At 38.1% G+C, this 21378-nt stretch overlaps 1 protein-coding gene across 1 annotated transcript in view; it reads left to right on the forward strand.

Annotated features, from left to right (window-relative positions):
• The window catches only part of LOC149455152 (uncharacterized), a 220865-nt gene extending 202490 nt beyond the window's left edge, over positions 1-18375 (forward strand). Inside the window, exons 2-3 of the mRNA XM_089686561.1 lie at positions 6919-6930; positions 17801-18375. Of these exons, the coding sequence (XP_089542687.1) occupies positions 6919-6930; positions 17801-18375 (587 nt within the window). The remainder of the gene's footprint in view (positions 1-6918; positions 6931-17800) is intronic.
• Positions 18376-21378: the final 3003 nt, after the last annotated feature.

The raw sequence follows: 21378 nt of genomic DNA on the forward strand, positions 1-21378 counted from the left end.
CTCAAGCCATTTTGAGTATGACGCTACAAGCTTGGCACACCTATTTTTTGGCAATTTCTCCCATTCTTCTTTGCAATACCTCTCAAGCTCCATCAGGTTGGATGGGGTGCGTCGGTGCACAGCCATTTTCAGATCTCTATATGTCCAGTCGGTTTCAAGTGTGGGCTTTGGCTGGGCCACTCCAGGATATTCACAGAGTTGGCCCATAGTCACTCCTTTGTTATGTGGGTTGTGTGCTTAGGGTCGTTGTCCTGTTGAAAAATGAACCGTTGCCCCAGTCTAAGGTCCAGAGTGCTCTGGTATAGGTTTTCATTAAGGATGTCTCTGTACATTGCTGCATTCATCTTTCCTTTAATCCTAACTAGTCTCCCAGCATCCCCACAGCATGATGCTGTATAGTATTGGCCAGGTGGTGAGCGGTGCCTGGTTTCCTCCAGACATGACGCTAGGCATTAAGGCTAAAGAGTTCAATCTTTGTTTCATCAGACCAGAGAGTTTTGTTTCTCAAGGTCTGAGAGTCCCTCAGGTGCCTTTTGGCAAACTTCAGGCGGACTTCCATTTGCCTTTTACTGAGGAGTGGCTTCTGTCTGGCCACTCTACCATACAGGCCTGATTGGTGGAGTGCTGCAGAGATGGTTGTTCTTCTAGAAGGTTCTCCTCTCTCCACAGAGAAACGCGGACCTCTTTCAGAGTGACCATTGGGTGCTTGGTTACCTCCCTGGCTAAGGCCCTTCTCCCTCAATTGCTCATTTTGGCTAGGTGGCCCGCTCTAGGAAGATTCCTGGTGGTTCCAAACTTTTTCCATTTACGGACGATGGAGGCTACTGCTCTCTTTGGGATCTTCAATGCTGCAGAATTTTTTTAGTACCCTTTTTTTAGTACCAGATCTGTGCCTTGATACAATCCTTTCTCGGAGGTCTACGGACAATTCCTTTGACTTCATGGCTTGGTTTGTGCTCTGACATGCACTGTTAACTGTGCGACCTTATATAGACAGGTTTATGCCTTTCCTAATTATGTCCAATCAACTGAATTTCCCACAGGTGGACTCCAATCAAGCTGTGGAAACATCTCAAGGATGATCAGTGGGAACAGAATGCACCAGAGCTAAATTTTGAGAGTAACGGAAAAGGCTGTGAATACTTATTTACATGTGTTTTTTTTTTATTATATTTAATAAATTGCAAAGATTTCAAAATTAAGTTCTTTCATGTTGTCTTTATGGGGTATTGTATATACAGTAGAATGTTGAGGAAAAAAATAATTTAATCCATTTTGGAATAAGGCTGTAACATAACAAAATGTGGCAAAAGTTAAGCGCTGTGAATACTTTCTGGGTGCACTGTATACTTGCCCTATTAGACTACCTTTCCTGATCTTAACTAACCAAGCCTCTCCTACTTACTTTACAACAGCACTTTGCGGACCACGATAAATGCTTAGTGGTGTCCAATCAGGCTAACAAGGTCCAATGAATTTGATGCCATAGACTAATGAGGGTGCAGGCTTGAGGAAAGGTTCATTCAGACGCAAAGCACACTGTAGAAATAGGAAGAGATGCCTTCATCGCTGCACACCTTGCCCTGCCTCAGTGGTTAGTAGGTTAAAGCAGCCTCAGCTCGATTCATCCAAGCCATGCCCTTAACATGTTTTATTCTGCCCCCTGGGCTTAATCATGGAGGACCTTGTTGGGATCATGGCTTGGATGAATCAAGCTGAGGCTGCTTTTACTTGCTAACCACTTGGGCTGGGTGAGGTATGCAGCGGCCAAGGTATCTCTTCCTATTTCTACAGCACTTTGCAAGGTTTTCATCCTATTGCCCTGGATCTTCTTCAACCTGTCTGCACCTATGCTGTCAATTCTATTATGGGGCTATCTCCTTAGGCAGGAGCTGAACAGAATACAGACATAAAGAAGCCTACAGGGATAGATTGCCTGAAAAGCAGAAAGAAGATCCTGGTCAGTATGATGTAAACATTGTAGTGCACAGTAAATTCAAGAACCTGGTAAAAATTCAGTAGGATTTTGGGGTTGATAAGTGACCAATTAATTAAGGTTAGGGGGTTAAACAGGGTAAGTATGCATGCTATTTGTGCTTGATGTGTAGCATCAAGCCTTCCCCTCTGTGTCCTGCTGCTGGATTCCTGGTTTCACTGGCATGACAACAAATCACAGAGGAGGTGCTGTTTTATAGGGATAGCTGGTATTTGACTCATCATTAAAAAAGCATTTACACGTTAGCAGCTAGACTGTTCAATGTCTCTGTACTTCTACCCACTATTCCCCAATACCCCTTGAGCCTCCAGAGATCCCCAGCCTGTATCCTGTGACCCTGAACATGACAGCCTTAATTCTGCTTCAGTGGGCTCATGCACACCAGCCTGTCCTGTGTATTGCTCCAGCCACCCCATGCACTCACAGTTCAGGTGCAATCAAGTCTGTTTTGTATTTCCTATTTCAGTGACCCCCGTCTACTCTTTCATGTATCCAACTTTGGTGTCCCTCTATGACCTCACCAACCCCTCTGTGCAATAAGACTCTTGTCTCTGTGTTCTGTTACCTCTGCCACCCCAGCTTGCCATAGACTGCATTTCACCATTTATGTGATTCCAGTGTTTTAGTGCTGCAAGAGATTCTTCCTGTATATTAGCACAGCCACAACCTGGGAGCCATCTGCAGCAAAACCTCTTGTGGGCCTCAAGTGAAAACCAGGATGCTTCTTCAGATACTGCACCTCAATCCTTCTAAAGATTCTCACCTTTGCAGAATGTGCAGGCAAATTAAATTCTCATACTTTGCTGCCACCAATATCTTTTATCTTGCATCTCTTGTACTACTGTGCCCTTCAAAGTACTCTGTGTCTCCTCCATGGTAAATGACACTGGTTATCCAGTCTGCCTCTAGTGAAAAAAGTCTCCCCAAATGTTAGTCTGCTTTTTGCCAAACATAAATGTAAATGCAAAAATGTATCTTGGGTCAGAAAGGTGAGTGTTAGACAGTATAACAGTTTTTTCCCTCAGAATTTGAACTGTATAAGAATGGTTGCTCTCCTGCTTAGTTAAAAGTGCAGAAATGGAGTCTGTGTTAGAGATACTGAGTAGCAGTATCTGCCTCAAGCAAAGTGGCCAGTTCACTGCAAACTTTAACTCATGCCATTCTGTTCGCTCATTCCTAGCCTTATATGTGTATATCTGCCCTACCTTATCCATTATTATTTACTTGATGACAATCATCATTCATAAATCTACCATTAACCACTTGCCCTCTGGAAGATATACCCCCCCTTTCTGACCAGGCATTTTTTGGGGGGATACGGCACTGCGTTACTTTAACTGACAATTGTGTGGTTATGCAATGCAGATGAAATTTATGCCCTTTTTTTCCACAAATAGAACTTTCTTTTGGTAATATTTGAACACCGTTGTGTTTTTTACTTTTTTGTATTATAAACAGAAAAAGACCAATAATGTAAAAAAAACAATATTTTTTATTTTCTACTATAAAACAAAAAAATTTAAAATATCAAATTACTTCATAAGTTTTGGTCAAAATGTATTCTGCTGCATATTATTGGTAAAAAAAATCCCAATGAGCGCATAATAATTAGTTTGTGCAAAAGTTATAGAGTCTAGAAACTATGGGATATACTGCAGGGGTTAAAATTTTGAGTCCAGACCTACTAGCCGGTCACAAAACGTACTCTCCACCAGTTGCCCCACCCAACCTTGTCCAGGTCCTCCCCCAACCCCACCCCCAGCCCACCCAAACCCCACCCCCAGACCAAACCAAACCATGCCCCCTTAAAGCTTATGAAATTACATTTTTCTTTAGAATAAAGAGTCCAAACTATAAAACTGTACACAGTAATGTATATCCCAGCTCCCCTGTACTCCATTATAGTGATATGACATGTATACAGTAATCATTACTGTATACATGTCATCACTATAATGAAGTACAGGGGAGCTGGGATATACATTACTGTATACATGTCATATCACTATAATGGAGTACAGGGGAGCTGGGATATACATTACTGTATACATGTCATCACTATAATGGAGTACAGGGGAGCTGGGATATACATTACTGTATACATGTCATCACTATAATGGAGTACAGGGGAGCTGGGATATACATTACTGTATACATGTCATATCACTATAATGGAGTACAGGGGAGCTGGGATATACATTACTGAGTAATGTATATCCCAGCTCCCCTATACTCCATTATAGTGATATGACATGTTTGTGGGAACCAGTGACACTAATACAGTGATCAATGCTAAAAATATACACTAATCACTGTAATGACACTGATTGGGAAGAGGTTAACATCTATGGTGATCAAAGGGTTAAGTGTGTGCCTAGCTATGTGCTTGGTGTACACTAGGTGGTGCTGGAACAAGAGGAAATGATGGATCATGCTTCCAGCTCTGCAGGGGCACACAATTGATCACTCCCTCCTGTCACAACAGAGCTGTGCCTATGTAAATATAGGTACAGCTCTGTTCTTCCTCCCTGCCTGTCAATCTGCAGGTGCTTGCAAACATATGCCTGCCAGGACTCGCAGATAGGATTCTGCTGTGACAGTTCACAGCAAAAGGGATCTGCCGACAGTGCGCACGTGCACCTGTGAGGCAGAAGTGCAAAATCACGTGTGTGTATATATATATATATATATATAAATATATATTTTTATTATTTATTTCAGGTACTTATATTTACGCAACGCTGTACATTCACATCAGTCCCTAACCCTCAAGGGGTGTACAATCTACAGTCCCTAACTCACATTCATACACATACTAGGGCCAATTTAGAAAGGAGCCAATTAACCTACCAGCATGTCTTTGTAGTGTGGGAGGAAACTGGAGTACCCAGAGGAAACCCACGCAGGCACAGGCAGAACATGCAAACTCCAGGCAGGAGATGCCATGGCTGGGATTCATACCAACGACCCTAGTACTGCCAGGCGGAAGTGCTAACCATTTAGCCACTGTGCTGCCCATATCTATATATATATATATATATATATATATATATATATACATACATGTGATTTTGCACAGGGGAGCCACCCTGTAGCAGTAAAACTGGAGGTAAAGCAGATAAGCAAAGGATATATCGGGGTTGATTTGCTAAAACTGGAGAGTGCAAAATCTGTTCCAGCTCTGCAGAGAGATCAATCAGCTTCCAGATGCACCAGATTTCCTATGCTTCTATTTTAGTAAATCAATCCCCAAGTGTCAAAGAGATGAAAGTATATAAAACCATCTTGAAGCGAATCACAAAAATGTCTGTTATTACACCACAAGCTAAACATGCATCAAAGCAGATCACTTTCTCTACATCACTTCCCTTTGAAGCACTTCATACTAGAAAAACAACACATGCGCATTTAACAAGCATTCTTAATGCTTTTTTAACCACTTGCCCTCCTAAGGATTTCCCCTCCCCCTTCCTGACCAGGCCATTTTTTGCGTTACGGAGCTGCGTTACTTTAACTGACAATTACACGGTCATGCAACACTGCACCCCAATTAAATTGATGTCCTTTTTTTTAACAAATTAAGCTTTATTTTGGTGGTATTTGATCGCCAGTGCATTTTTTTTTTTCGCTATAAAATATATATATATATATATATATATATATATATATATATATATATATAAAATAAAAATATTGTGGACTTTTTTCTATTACCCCCCCGGTGGTATATATATATTTATATATATATATATATATATATATATATATATATAAATGTAAAATATATGTAATAAAAAAAATTAAAAATAAAAATATTGTGGACTTTTTCTATTACCCCCCCAGTGGTATTTCCGAGTGTAGCTCGGGGTTAACTTTCAGAACCAGAAGCTACACTCGGAATTACCTTCACTTCCGCGTTGTCCCCCCTGCAGCATCCCTGGTCATCTCCTCCGGCCGATGCCGGCATCTGTTTTCCGGGTTCCGGTCCCTGCGAGCATCGAGATGTACGGGGGACGGAACCGGCGGGAAATTCTAAAATTTTAAAAGTGACATTCACTCAATACACTAAAATCTCATAGTATTACATTACTGTATCAAACCATTTCACATACATTTTGTCCCTAGTGCTTTGTCCTGTGCCCTGCCTGAATTTTTACTGTTCTTTCTGCCTGGAAACTGAGAAACATCCATGGCGTTCAAAAAGCGTCCCTTTAGGTCAAAAGCGGTTTTAGACCAGCTAGAGAACAGCGATAGTAAATCAGAAACACTTGCAGAATTGAGTAATAATGATTCTTGGGGAAATTCATCATCAGACACTGAAAACGATTCTGCAACTGCGCTCAGTGATGTGCGAACTTGGCGCTATATTTCACATTTCAGTGTTTTTGGTTTGATTATATTATCGAATTACATTTATTATTATATTATTATTTTTTATGATTATTTATTATATTATAATTTATAATTTCGTGTTTCACAGTTTATCATATCCGGGATGTTTACTAGACTCTTGTTTGGACAGATTTCAGTGAGTTATTCCTAAAAATGACAGGCCTACAATAAAAAAAACATATTTTCATGCAAAAAAATGTACCGCTTTGAGCACAGAAATACTGACATAATCAGTCCACTTGGAAGGTTAACATGTTGATTAAAAAATTTTAAAAATCAAATTTCGGCATAAATTTAGGCCAAAATGTATTCTGTTACATGTCTTTGCTAAAAAAAAATCTCAATACGTGAAAATTAATTGGTTTACGTGAAAGTTATCGCGTTTACAAATACAAGTATAGATACTGGAATTTTTTTTCTAGTAAAGACGTGATCAGCGAATTATAGTGGGACTGTGGGACTGCGGCGGACATTCTGATACTGGGGGGGACTGACTTGGTGTCATCGAAAAAAAAGCACTGACACTGAAGTAATGGCACTGGGTAGAAAGGGGTTAACATGAGAGGCGATCAAAGGGTTAACTGTGTGCTGGGTGTGTTTTACTAGGGGGCGGTGTCAGTGTGCTTCACTGTAAGCACACTGCTTTGGATGGCTGTGCTGTGCACAGCCATCCAATTCAGTGTGCCCAAGCTGACAGGGAGGAGAACTGTTAGTATACAAAACAGTCCTCCTCCCCATCAGAGATGCTTGGTAATCTCCAGGCACTGGCGGGTAATATCCCGGCCAGGACCCATTGATTGACAGCAGCGACCGCAAATTGCCCCCTACCCGAAAATGCAAAATCACATATATATATATACGTGGTTTTGCACACCCCTGCCACCCTGTAGCAGTATATCTGCTATAGGGTGGTGGCAAAGCAGTTAATGCATCAAAACAAAACAAAAACACATCAAAAACATGTCATACAGTATATGCTATAGTTGCATTAATGAGCATTACTTCATTCTTCATAATCAATACATGTGAAGGATTCCTAAAACTCTTGAGATACCAGTCAAGGACTGCACAGGCACACAATTTTAATTGCCCTGTTCACATGCGAATTTTAACACACTTTTGAATGCTCTAAAATGCATATGCTATCAAAGGCAATAGTATAGATAGTCTATTAACGTCTGTGCAGATTAAATCATTTAGGTGGATATAAGGAGCAGATAATCTTCACCTAGAAATTGTGTGGGAATTCAGTTTGATTATCCAGTCATATGAAATATGTAAACTAACTGTTTATTTCACAGAAATTAGTGATGTGACTCATAATGCATATATGTTAAAGGTAATTGTATTATTGAAAAAAGAGATAATGGGCAGCAACATAGGTCTTATGGTAATAATGGCATGCACTAATCAGTTCAGGCCTAGTAACTGATAGATGTATATCTTCCCTGGAAATGATAATCTGAGTGGCACATCACTGTGAGCTGCATTGTTAGGTGACAGAATCATGTCAGTAACTAGATATTATTCCAGCCAATATCTATATGACATGAGAAATTGGGCATTCTGACAACAAAGAATTTGATCAAAATATGGACCTGATTCAAAACAAATAAATAGAATTAGCATATAGTTTCTTTAAGTATTATGTTTAGCTGTAAAAACATACATTATAATTTTTTTTGGGGGGAGGGGGTGAATATAAAATATTGCATAACAATATTTAATATTTATGCAGGCCGCAGGCCGCAGGCCGCAGGCCGCATGATCAGTAAGTCTCATACTCCAAGGTTGCCATTATCTGGTTTATCGTTGACTGTAAATTTTTCTATTTGACTGTAAATATTTTTTATAGTTGTGTCTTAGACTATGCACACAAAATGGAATGAATCAGTTGAATGACTCAGAGGAGGGACACACAACAATAAAAAGATATAAATTATGTAAAAGATTAGTCTACAAACTTTTAAATAACTTTTAAATAAAGTTAACCACCATAGCTATCTTTTAATATATTGTGATTTTGTAATTTGTGTTACAGAACAGCAAAATTTAAGGGGTCTATATATAAAGGTTTTAACCCAAGATTCACAACTTTCTCCCAGCATTCACACGTTTTTACAACTGAATCCAATCCAATCCAATCACGGGTAAAAGATTCACATTACAATGGCAACACCATGATATATTAGAACCTTACCAACCTTATCTGTCACTTTATGAGTAGTTGAAGCAAGATGTAAGAGAAAAGCAAACTTAGATGACACTGTTATTTAACTTTTTTGCTCAACAGGAAATGTTGGCTGTGGTTTTGTGCATTTTTGTTTTATACCTAAGAATTTCCTGACCAACTTAAAAACTCAACTTTTTGTTTTTAGCCTAAATTGGGTTAGTAATGAGATAAAAACCATCAGCCTAAATAATTCTTAAAGTTTCTGTTTGGTTCTTATAGTGGTCTCTTGCTTCTTCTCCCAGTGTATCTCAAGGAGTGACAATTACGATCTCACTGGGACAGAAAAAGTGTTTAAGCCATAATCAATAAACTTTTTTTTTCTGCAGTGTTTTATACTTTTACAGTATACGAAAAAGACAGAAAGAGCGTATATATTAACATTCTATTGTCATTCTTTGTTGATGCTGGGTAAGAAATAATAGCTGTATTTTGTGCATTACTGTTTTTATCAAGAGAATGTCTTGCCAAAATGAAAACCCATTTTTAATCAATTCTGCAGTATCTCAGATAAATGTAAACACATTTTCTTGCAGAGAACAATCTCCAACATTAGTTAAAGAAAGCTGATGCTTGATGCTTCTGTTCAAAGTGCTAAAAGTATTTCCCGACCCAATTAAAACCATTTATTCTACTCAGTGAATTGCTTCTCTTTGTGAAAATGCTACAATGTTTGGTATTTGTATATCCACAATTCAGATTCTAGAAGCCAAAGGCAGCCAGGCAACCAATAGTTTGAGAAGCAGGTCAACAATGGCAGTCCTCATTTTTTCTCTGTACATGTTTCTTTAAATGATTCTCAGAAGTCTGTCTGTTAAATGTCCTGCAGTATCTCAGATAAATAAAGGCCCCTCTGCAATGGTCAATTTCCAACATTTGGTTAGAAATACAAAGCTTGATGTTTCTGTTTATTGCCATTGTTAGCAAAAGTACTTCCTGTACCAACTAAAATTATGTATTCTGCTAAATATACAGTATTGCTTCTCTTTATGGCATTGCTAGTTGCTAACCCAACGGGTCCATTTACTTTCTGAGTCACTGACCAGGAACAGGTATTTACAGTTATGTATATCAGCTGTTTCGATTTCAGAAGCCAGAGACAGCCAGGCAACCAATAGTTTGAGAACGAGATTGTGAGTCCATATTTTTTCTCTATACAGAATTCTTTTGAGGGGCTCTCAGAATCCTGCCTGTTAAACAAAGTTAAGTATTCTACTTAAATATATCAAACTGTTTCTCAATAAAATAGAATTCCTGTGTCTCAATCGATAGAACATTCAATCACCAATGCAGGTTGTCAAATAAAATATAATAAAATTATTAATACAGAGTATGTGATGTGACTTTTAGAGATAAGCCAACCAGTTAGTCTTCAAGTAAGAAGAGTGGTAGTAGACATGGCAATAGCACACAACATCCTAGTGCCACCTTGCCTAACATTAAAAATGTTGAGGGATTACTGGAAATGGAAGCAGCAAAAAATATGGGCTATAGTATCCAGAAATTCCAGAATTTGTCATGACAAAGTATGAGAAACAGACCTATTTAACCCTTTCAAGCAGTTGATACCATAGACAGAACAACCTGTTCATATTCACAGTCACACATCAATGTTAAATCTCAGACTGTGAATTTAATTTAAAGAAAAGTAGAATGTGTGATTTAGTGTTACTAAACCCAGAACCCTACAGTCACTATATCTGGTCTCCCACAGTAAACAGAACATGGAAGTGCAATTGTTTTAGTAAATATAAACTGCTTTTCTCTTCAGCAGTTAGAGCAGTCTTGTGACTTCTATCTGTGTCCAGCCCACTACTAGCTAAAGCTCATAGGAGGAGTTTTATTTCTGCTCTAGGAGGATGGATATCCCCTGACCTCTGTCTGGGCAGTGCTGATTGGCCCTGTGCTGATCACATGCACTCTCCCAAGGGGAAACAAAAAAACCTCTCTAGCAATACACACCAAATTGAGCATGTGCATGCCTACGGTTCAGTGTGGATATAAGTGGTGGTCACTTGAAAAAGGAGAGGAACAGAGAAGAAAGGATCACACAGTCTATTTACACAATGCAGAGGATTAACCCCTTAGGTTCCACAGTCAGTATAACAAGCATGCTTTACTGCATATACAGGCTGATTTTACTGTTGTGAGTTTAGTAACACTTTAATCAACACATCTGGAAGATGAACGTTAATCAACAAATCTGGAGAATTTTAAGATATTGACTCTAATTATTACCAAAATGGTTGATTTAAACATGTAACCTTGAATATGAGTCTAATCTCTCTCAGGTGCTTTTAAGTGGGCAAAGCTACATTATGGAAAGTTAAAGAACAATGCAAATTGATGAAGTAAAGAAAGCTCTTCTCTACACTCAACACCATTTTTAACAAGGGTAACATACCAAAAGGCCATGTAAATTTTTATCTCAATGTCCCTTAAAATTTTAAATGACCCCACTGAGATTTCATTCAGTTTACTATATGTCTCCTCATATTACTCCAGTTGCATGTGGACAACCCAACCTGCAGTTGCAGTGTTTTGGAACAAATAATATCCAAAACCTAATTTTTGTTTGCTGTTTCCTGGAGTTAAAAATTAGCCTAAAATGTTGACATTGAATGTTCTTTACCTCTTCTGGTTGAATGTACTTGAGGCTATATTTCTTAGGAATGGATGCTAAGCAATAATACATTCATGATGCAAAAAAATTAAATGTACATTTTACACATATTACAAACTTTACAGGCATTATTCACAAAGTGAAAAATACACCCCAAATGTTTCTACAAACTGTTTCTCATTTGGCATGTTTTTGTCTTTAATGCAGGCTACATTATACTGTTTGTATCTATCTTTTGGACCTGCTTGAATGCATTGGCATATTCTCACATATTTGGGAATACACACTATTTTAAGTGGTGTAGACCAATCATGACTAAATAAAAACAGCACAATCTCACTTTGTGCCTTAGAAATTTGTGGCAACAATTTTCTCTTTGTAACAAGCAAAATAAATTTTTTGTGTAATTAAAGATGGAGTCTGCCTGTTCTCTCCCTCTCTTTAGATTTAGTGTCAGAAAAAATTATATTCTAATTGAATATTTTTGGCTAAAAGTGACATCTCTATGCTTTTACAATATAATTCTATTTAAAAGATAAGATGCTGTGCATCAAATCTTTTTAATTTGTATACAGCTTTTATAAAATAACAATGTAATTCAGTGTTTTTCTGTCTGTACCAGTAAAGTCTGATCAAAATTTTCCTTTCGTGTTAACATTTTTCTCTCTGAAATATGCCTGATCTCTGCTTCTGAAATTGCCTCCAATTAAAAAAAGATGAAATTCTGTACAGTAAAGCAATTATTTTAATAGAATGAAGAATTACAGTCTAGTCTCAGTGATTATATCCAGATAAAATATGACATCTCTTTGCTTCTGAACTTGCCCTATATTAAAATAGATGCAATTCTGTACATTCTGTGTCTTAGGAAAAGAACATTAATGTAATATTTTGGGCTGTTATATTCCTGCTCTCTGCCTCTACAATTGTCTCACATTCAAACCGATGATGTTCTGATCAGCAAATCTATACAATTTGTGTATAGAGTCTTTGACAAAATACAGTTTCACTTAATAGTTCTGGATAAAACTAGCCAGTTCTCTGTCTCCTAATTTTTCTTACATATCATCTGTGTCTGATATTTTTGTCATATTTCTAGCTGAAATAGACCTACTTTGTGCCAATTTTGCCTCCTATTAATCAGCATTTGATTTTTTGCAGCAAATTACTATTATTGTTATAGTCTGGCTCTTCAAAAGTACAATCTTATTTCATATTTATTGACAAGATCTGCTTGTTCACTTTTTCAGAAATAGTGGCCTATCCCAATAGGTTTAAAAGCAGAAAATCAAAAGAGAAAATAATGTAGAGCTTCTGAATAGAATATTACAAGCTTAAAGCATGTGCTAAACACAACATTTATAATGTGCAAAAAGCATTCACAATATTCAAAAATGAAAATAAATCAATGTAATTAAAATCCAATACAAAAAGGTCCAAAATATGTGATTGGACTTTTTTGCATTAGACTTTTACACTGATTTATTTTTCATTTTTTGAGTATCGTGGATGCTTTTTGCACATTATAAATGTGTTTAGAGCATTCTTTAAGCTTTTAATATTCTATATTAAGAGGTGCTGAATTATTTTCATTCTTGGCTTGTTTGGGCATTATATATTTCTGTATTGCAAGCTGCCCATTTCTTTTTATTGCTGACCTCCTTTTTTATGTTTTCAAAGCAGAAAATGCAACTCTAAAATAGGGTTTTTCTATCATTTAAATTAATAAGAATAAAAGTGTTAACCCCAGAAACAATCTGTCTGTTTTATCACTCAGAAAACAAACTGCTGCAACTCTTTAAATTTTTACCTATTTGCTTCTTACAATAAAAATTGGGTTATTTTTGCTGAGATACAATCTGCTTGCCCTCACATACAACAGCCTGTAAAATAGGCTTGGAAGCTGTGTTGCAAATCTGTTAAAATGTACCATCTTCATTCATTCTTGGGACAAAACACAACAATTTCTCACTTGCAGCTTCAATCTTCTTGCTCTCGCTGTCAGAAATAAAGGTCTGCCTGAAAAGTATTAAACACTGTGAAGTAAATCTGTAAAATGTGTCCTTCAGTTTGTGAAAAAGAAACCTAATTTTGTATTAAAAAATTCAATCGACTTACGCTCTTCCTCACAAAATGTGACCTATTTAATTAAGGTAAGGTGTGGTGCAATGCTGTACAATGTTTATTTTTTTAAAAACAAAAGAGTATATTTTTTATTACCAAATACAATATGACTGGCCTGTCACTCAGAAGTTGCAGCCTATCCAAATAGTATTAGGAGCTATTGTGCAAATTTTCCCAATCTTCAGTCTCTGAAACACGATATTGATTTTGTATTCCAGATGCAATGGGTCAACTCAGTCACTCAGAAATGATGGCCTGTCCATACAGGATGTATAATTGTGGTCCAAAAATGACAACAATTTTTAGAAGAAAACAATGTTTTATCTCCTGGTTCAATGTGTTTTCGCTCTCCCACAGAGATTATGGCCTGTCCAAAAAAGGCTTTAATTCTGCTGCAAATCTGTAACTAATTTTTCAGTTAACCTCTCTAGAGGTCTGATTATGTCAGTATTTCTGTGCTCAAAGCGGTACATTGTTTTCAATGGAAATATGTTTTTATTTATTGTAGGCCTGTAATTCTTAGGAATAAATCACTGAAATCTGTCCGAACAAGAGTCTAGTAAACATCCTGGGTATGATAAAATTTGAAACACGAAATCATAATTTATAATATAATAATCATAAAAAATAATAATATAATAATAAATTTAATTCAATAATGTAATAAAACCAAAAACACTGAAATTTGAAATAGAGCGCCAAGTTCGCACATCACTGAGCTCAGTCGCAAAATCGTTTTCAGTGTCTGATGACGAATTTCCCCACGAATCATTATCACTCAATTCTGCAAGTGATTTCAATTTATTATCACTGTTCTCTAGCTGGTCTAAAACCGTTTTTGACCTAAAGGGACGCTTTTTTGATGCCATGGATGTTTCTCAGTTTCCAGGCAAAAAGAACGGTTAAAATGCAGGCAGGGTACAGGACAAAGCACTAGGGACAAAATGTATGTGAAATGGTTTGATACAGTAATGTAATACTATCAGATTTTAGTGTATTGAGTGAATGTCAAATTTTTACATTTTTTTAAATTCCCACAGGTGCCGCCCCCCATACGTACCAACGCTCGCAGGGAACAGAACTCGGAAGATGGATGCTGGCATCGGCTGGAGGACATGGCTCGGAACGCTGCAGGGGGGACATTGCAGGACCACAGGACAAGGTAAGTGCTCGAGGGATCAGTAGAGAAGTGTTGCAGTGTAATCCTTAGTGTAGCTCGGAGTTACCGCTTCTGGTACTGAAAGTTAACCACGAGCTACACTCGGGAATACCGCCAGGGGGGTTAAAGACCAACAACATGAATTATTGATTTCAAGATGCATTATACCTGCTTTATTCCTCAGAAATTGTGGCCTGTCCAAAAAGGCTTACTAGCTATGATGCAAATTTGTAAAATGTTTGTTATTTTAGAAAAAATATGAAGCTACTTTAAGATCAGAGGTGCAAAACTAACATTTATCTGTCTTAAATCTGAAAAAAGACACTAATTTTCTATTTCAGATGCAATCTGCTTGTGCTTACCTTAGAAATTGTGGCTTTTTCAATAAAGACTTCAAAGGCCAAAAATCAATACTATTAAATTGTGAACTATCCAATAAAGGATTCAAATGAGTGCTGAAAATCTGTAAAAAAGACACCATTTGTTTTTCCAAGTTGCAATATGCCCTTTTAATTGCTCAGAAAATATGTCCTGTCCATAGAGGCTTCATAGCTGTGGTGCAAAACTAAAATATTTTTCTGTCTTCAGTCTCCCAATCAGGACACCAAGTTTTATTTTCAGATGCAATATTAAAACAAAACTTATCAGCGCTACACGTGGAAGAACCTTCAATGCTGTAAGATCAAATAGTGATCCAGAAACAGCTCCTCTTCCCTCTTGTGGAACCAGATAAAACACAATCACCAAAGGGAGCCTGGACAACACTGAAACAAGAGTAAATGAAGAAGGCTCACTGGCCTAGTGCAATACCATAAGTCCTTTTATTATCAAAACAAATTCCAATGTACTCACAAAAGTACAGGATAAAAAACGCTGTAATCTCATCCATCCAATGAGGTGCTGCTTACACATTTCAAGGGATGTACCCTCTTCATCAGAGCTCTGTGTATATTTGTTCTGTGGCTTTAAGTAATTTTATATCCAAAAATGCTGATTTTAACGTGTGTAAAATCATTTAAAACAGTTAAAAATTCTCCAGAAGGAAAGTGGTTAATGCATGTCTAGAAAGAATAAAATAGGAGAAACACAATTTAAATTGATAGTTTATCCCTAAACCTTTTTTTTTTGAGGGGGGCGAGAGTGGGGAAGATTTAAACCCATGTTAAGTTTTTATTGCTGTCCCCATAGGGGAAATCCACTCTTCTAGCCACTATCACTGAGAAGGAAGTCAGAAAAAATCCATCATTTTAGCATTGTCTATAGAACAAGAGGTGAGGCCAAATATTACAATGAGGGCACCTGTTCCAGGCAAAGCAGGACATTTCCTCTAACTTATTGAATCTCTGGGACATAAATCAAAATGGAATCTCCCTAATAGTATACAGTCAGCACGTGTGTGTGTTTGAGGGTAATGACAAAACCTTTAAGGCTAGGTTCACACCTATGCAGTTAGCGTTTGATCCATTTCTGCAGTGCGGTTTGTGGTGCATTTTGTGTTTTTGTACCTGCGTTTTTGATGCATTTTATTTTGGGGTTTTTTTGGTTTTATTTTGGTTTGCCAATAAGAAAAAGACACTGGTTTGATGTCACAGAGTGTCAGACAGTATTTTTACTTCGTAATTCCTGTCTGTAGACTGTGCATTCTGCAGATCTGACACCATCATGGCTGCAATCTCCTTATCCCTGGCAATTGCCACATTGACAACTACAGTCATGCAGGAAGAGGAAGAAGAGGAGCAGAGGAGAAGACACAGATATTGGATACATCCGGTGATAGCCAATAGACAGCAGAGGACAATTTTGGATCATATATAACGATCTGAGAGCACATGAGGAAAAATGTTTCTGATACACACGGATATCTCCAAAAAGGCAAGCACAAGTTTAGAACATGTCCTGTAGCATATCCTTGTATGTTTGTCGTAACCTCCCCCTACTGCTGCTACCCCTCATTTCCTTTCATTTTTTTTTGGCTTATGGTTTCTTACTTTGTGTTTCTTCTCTTGTTTTTCTTCTTTTCACCTTCTTTTTCTTTTTAATTTTTTTTTTTTTAACCTCCCTAGCGGTATTCCCGAGTGTAGCTCGGGGTAAAATGTCAGTACCATGCGGCGCTGCATAGGGAGTCCCTGCAGAGCTTACCTTGTCCTTCGCTCCCGCGATGTGTCCCCCACAGCGTCCCCGGCCATCTCCTCCGGCCGATGCCGGCATCCGGCTTCTGTGTTCCGGTCCCTGTGACGTCGGGACGTACGGGCGCCACCGGCGGCGGGAAATTTCAAACCATTTCACATACATTTTGTCCCTAGTGCTTTGTCCTGTGCCCTGCCTGCATTTTGTCTGTTCTTTCTGCCTGCAAACTGAGAAAAGTCCATGGCGTCCAAAAAGCGTCCCTTTAGGTCAAAAGTGGTTTTAGACCAGCTAGAGGACAGCGATAGTAAATCAGAACCACTTGCAGAATTGAGTGATAATGATTCGTGGGGAAATTCGTCATCAGACACTGAAAACGATTTTGCGACTTTGCTCAGAGATGTGCGAACTTGGCGCTCTATTTAAAATTTCAGTGTTTTTGGTTTGATTATATTATTGAATTAAATGTATTATTATTATATTATTATTTTTTATGATTATTTATTAAATTATAATTTATGATTTTGTGTTTCAAATTTTATCATACCCTGGATGTTTTATAGACTTTTGTTCGGACAGATTTCAGTGAGTTATTCCTAAAAATTACAGCCTACAATAAAAAAACTACATATTTCCATGCAAAATAATGGGCTTTTAGCACCAAAAATCTGAAATAATCATACCGCTAGGGAGGTTAATTCACTAACCCTTTTTTTTAACAGTTTTGATGAATGGCTGGGTCTCCTCAGCAGCAAGCTGGAGCGACAAAACACATTCGTCAGGGACTCCATCCTACCAGTAGACAGGCTGACGATCACATTAAGGTAAGTGTTTATACTCTAAACTTTACAAGTAATAATCAAAACATATATTGAATTGCAAAAAAACTTTTTATTTTGTTTTTTTACATTCACTTTTGTGCAATAAAATAATAAATGCAATAAAACTATAGAACACTTTTTTTTAACTTTTCAAGTTTTTTTTATAAAGAAACACAAAATGGCATTGTTGTCAACATATTATGGCATAAAATTGTACAAAAAATTTACAGGATCTTATAAACTCACTCCTCCTGGGAGGCATCTTGTTGCTCAAGGTACTGGGGCTTGGGCTCTTTAAAGCGTGGTGTAGGTTCCATGTATCTCTGGGGAGCACATGCCAATTATCGTTTCACTTACATAGATATTGGGTGTTATGGGAGCAGCTCAGACTTAAGTATTTTCTCACACTCCTCATTTGGGCAGATGCTTCAAAACAATGACCTGGCCCTGCCACCAAACAGTCCACTACCAGGAACAAGGGGTCCTGTTCTACCATATGTATTTGTAGGTGATGAGGTATTTGCCCTCAGTCAACTTCTGCTAAGGCCCTTTTCCAGTCACTTCTTGGATGTTAAGGGGAAGGTATTTAACTATCGCCTCACTAGGACCTATAGAGTTGTGGAGTGTGCTTTTGTCATCCTTGCCAGAAAGTGGCATTTGTTGCATACTTCCATCCACCTAAACATGCAGCATGCTATAAAAGCTGTTAAAGCAGCATGTGCCCTGCATAATTTTATTTGGGAATGGTATAGTTTTCAGTACAAGGACACAATTAACCATAACATGTCAAGTGCAGATTTACCAGCACCTCGGGGCAGCAGGAGTGGTGCCGCTATCAGGGATTCATTCTGTGCCTATTTCATGTCTCCAAATGGTCAGGTGCCATGGCAACTTGACGCTATTTAATATTTTTGGTCCTGGTTTGGAAGACAAAATTACTGCTGTGCTACTGCTGTTGTGAACAACAATACTGCAATGTAAGGTTGTGAAATTAGCATTGTTTAGTTAGCAAAACTGTTTCTTATGGTAAAAAACATTGTTTTTATATTTTAGGAGAAATAAAGATAATAAAAAAAGTAATTATATTTTGGACTTGTGTTTTTTTTTGGTAATCAAAAAAAAAAGGTGCAGCAAACATTAGCTATGCTAAAACCAGATAATACAGATAGTACTCACTTTTGTTTTCTTTCTGTTTCTTGGTAAAGGAATCCCATTTGCTAGAATAGAGTTCTTTGGCAATTTCCACCCATCCCTGTTGCTGCTTTGACTTGTTCTTCTGCTCTGGGTCGGAATGGCTATATGGGGCCTCACCTGCTGTATGAGCACCTCTGCTTGCACCATGTTGCCTTGTCTTGTATCTGACTTCCTGGTTTGTAGGGCAGTATGGGAAGTCTGTTGTCAAGGGGAGGTGTTAGTAGTGAAGCATGTAAAAAATGCAAAACGCATCTAAAATGTTAACAAAACGCACGCAAAATGCAGCACTTGCGTTTTATATGCAGCTACATTGAAGTCTATTGGACCAAAAATGTAAACTGCAGTTGGAAAAGAAGTCCCTGACCCTTTCCAAAAAAAGTGCGCTCAAAAAACGCATAGATGTGAATGTGATCCATAGGAAACCATGTTAAATGGCATGCACTCTGTTCCCGCACAACACAAAAAGAAATGCACAGGTGTGAACCTGGCCTAATAAAGTATAGGTGCTGGAGGTTGGTGATAACTTGGATAGCCTCGGGTTAATTTTGTAATTCTAATTATCAATTTAATCAAGTGAGCTGCAGTACTGGTAAAGGCTGAAGAGGTTGTGTGGTGACATTGCATTACAGCATGGTTATTTACCTGAAACATCAAAGGAAACTTGCCTCTGAAGATTGTTAGAAAGCGGTATTGCTATATCTTTACAAATGAATAATTTGCTAAGAAAGCTACATAAGAATATATGTGAGGATAGGGGTGGGGCGGGGCCAGCAGCCAAGGCGTATGGGCACATAGCAGCTGAGCTCTTGTCCACAGCAGAAAACCAGAGTAGATTGCATCATCCCTAGGCTTCAGAACACAGCAGTTTCACTGCCTAGAGCATTGTGCAACATCAGCCATTTCCAAAAATCGTCAGTAGACCGATTGTAACAGTAAGAAGCCTGACTCAAAATGTAAGACCCATTTCATTTCTAAATGTAGACTTAAATATTTATGCTAAAATAATCGCTGCCAGAATTGCCTGTTTTTTTCCTACTTCAGTAAAACAGGACCAAGTGGGTTTCGTGACAGGTCGGTAAGCACCTAACGTAACTTGCAGAATTCTCAACCTTTTACACTTAGCAGAATCCGTGAAGTCTCCTTCTCTGCTTCTATCTCTAGACACAGAGAAGGCCTTCAACAGTATAGATTAGGGATATTTGAAACATGTCTTACATAATTTGGTATTACAGGAGTGTTAGGTTTAGCTATACACATTACAAACCACCCTCTCTGCTTAAGTATTTACGGAAGGCATACTCTCTGATAGTTTCAGTATAACTAACAAAACAAGACAGGGCTGTCCTTTCTTTCTGGTAATTTTTGTCCTATTATTGGAACCACTGGCCAATAAAATTAGATCCCATCCAAATATAAGAGGCATTTCTTCTCAGAAACAAGCCCACTCTATTGCACTTTTTGCAGATTACATGTTTTTTTCCCTCTCAGAGCCAAATATTGCACTTCCAGCTGTCCATGATGTCTTGGACCAAGTTCAACACTTCCCTACTCCAATAACTCCATACAATATTTGAGCATAAAGTATACCACCCCAAATGCCAACGTATTTAAAGCTAACTTTATTCCACTGATTCCTACAATACAGAACTGGATAGACTTAAATCTTTCTACCTCTCCTTGTCAGGCAGATTAGCTATTTACAAGATGCTAATACTACCAAAAATATAATATTATTTTCCAGCATTACCTATATATCTACACACTACTTTTTTAAAAAAACTTTACAATCACAACTCTCTAAATTTATATGCGCAGATAGAAAACCAAGATGTTCCTATTCCATTTTATTAAAATACAAATTCCAGCTGGTGGAATGGGGCTACCAATGTTGCAGGATTACTGCAGAGCAGGAATTTTAGAACAGACTAATTTCTGGCTCCAGACATCACCTTTGAAACACTGGGCCTTAATTGACAGTTATTGGATGTATCTTAATACTCTATACTCAACATCATTAGCTCCTTTTCAGGCGTTTTGGCAACACCCCATTCATCTCATTCTTCAAGTAGTTACTGATATCTGGAATCATTTCTGTTCCGTATCCTCCCTGGCGGTATTCCCGAGTGTAGCTCGGGGTAAAGTTTCAGTACCACAAGCGGTAACCCCGAGCTACACTCGGACTTACCATGCGGTGCTGCTCCGCGATCCCTCGATCACTTACCTTGTTCTGCGCTCCCGCGAAGTCCCTCCTGCAGTGTCCCCGGCAATGTAATCAGGTGGATGCCGGCATCTGTCATCTGGGTTCCGTCCTCTGCGAACATCGGGACGTACGGGGGACGGAACTGCGGGAAATTTGAAAATGACAAAGTGACATTCACAAAAATCACCAAAATCACATAGTAAAACATTACTGTATCAAACCATTTCACATACATTTTGTCCCTAGTGCTTTGTCCTGTGCCCTGCCTGCATTTTTACTGTTCCTTCTGCCTGGAAACTGAGAAATGTCCATGGCGTCCAAAAAGCGTCCCTTTAGGTCAAAAGCGGTCTTAGACCAGCTAGAGAACAGCGATAGTAAATTAGAACTACTTGCAGAATTGAGTGATAATGATTTGTGGGGAAATTTGCCATCAGACACTGAAAACGATTTTGCAACTTTGCTCAGTGATGTGCGAACTTGGCGCTATATTTCAAATTTCAGTGTTTTTGGTTTGA

This window comes from Staurois parvus, unplaced genomic scaffold, assembly GCF_062004578.1.
Source record: "Staurois parvus isolate SC_StPar_1 unplaced genomic scaffold, SC_StPar_1.0 ptg000402l, whole genome shotgun sequence".
Lineage (NCBI taxonomy): Eukaryota > Metazoa > Chordata > Amphibia > Anura > Ranidae > Staurois > Staurois parvus.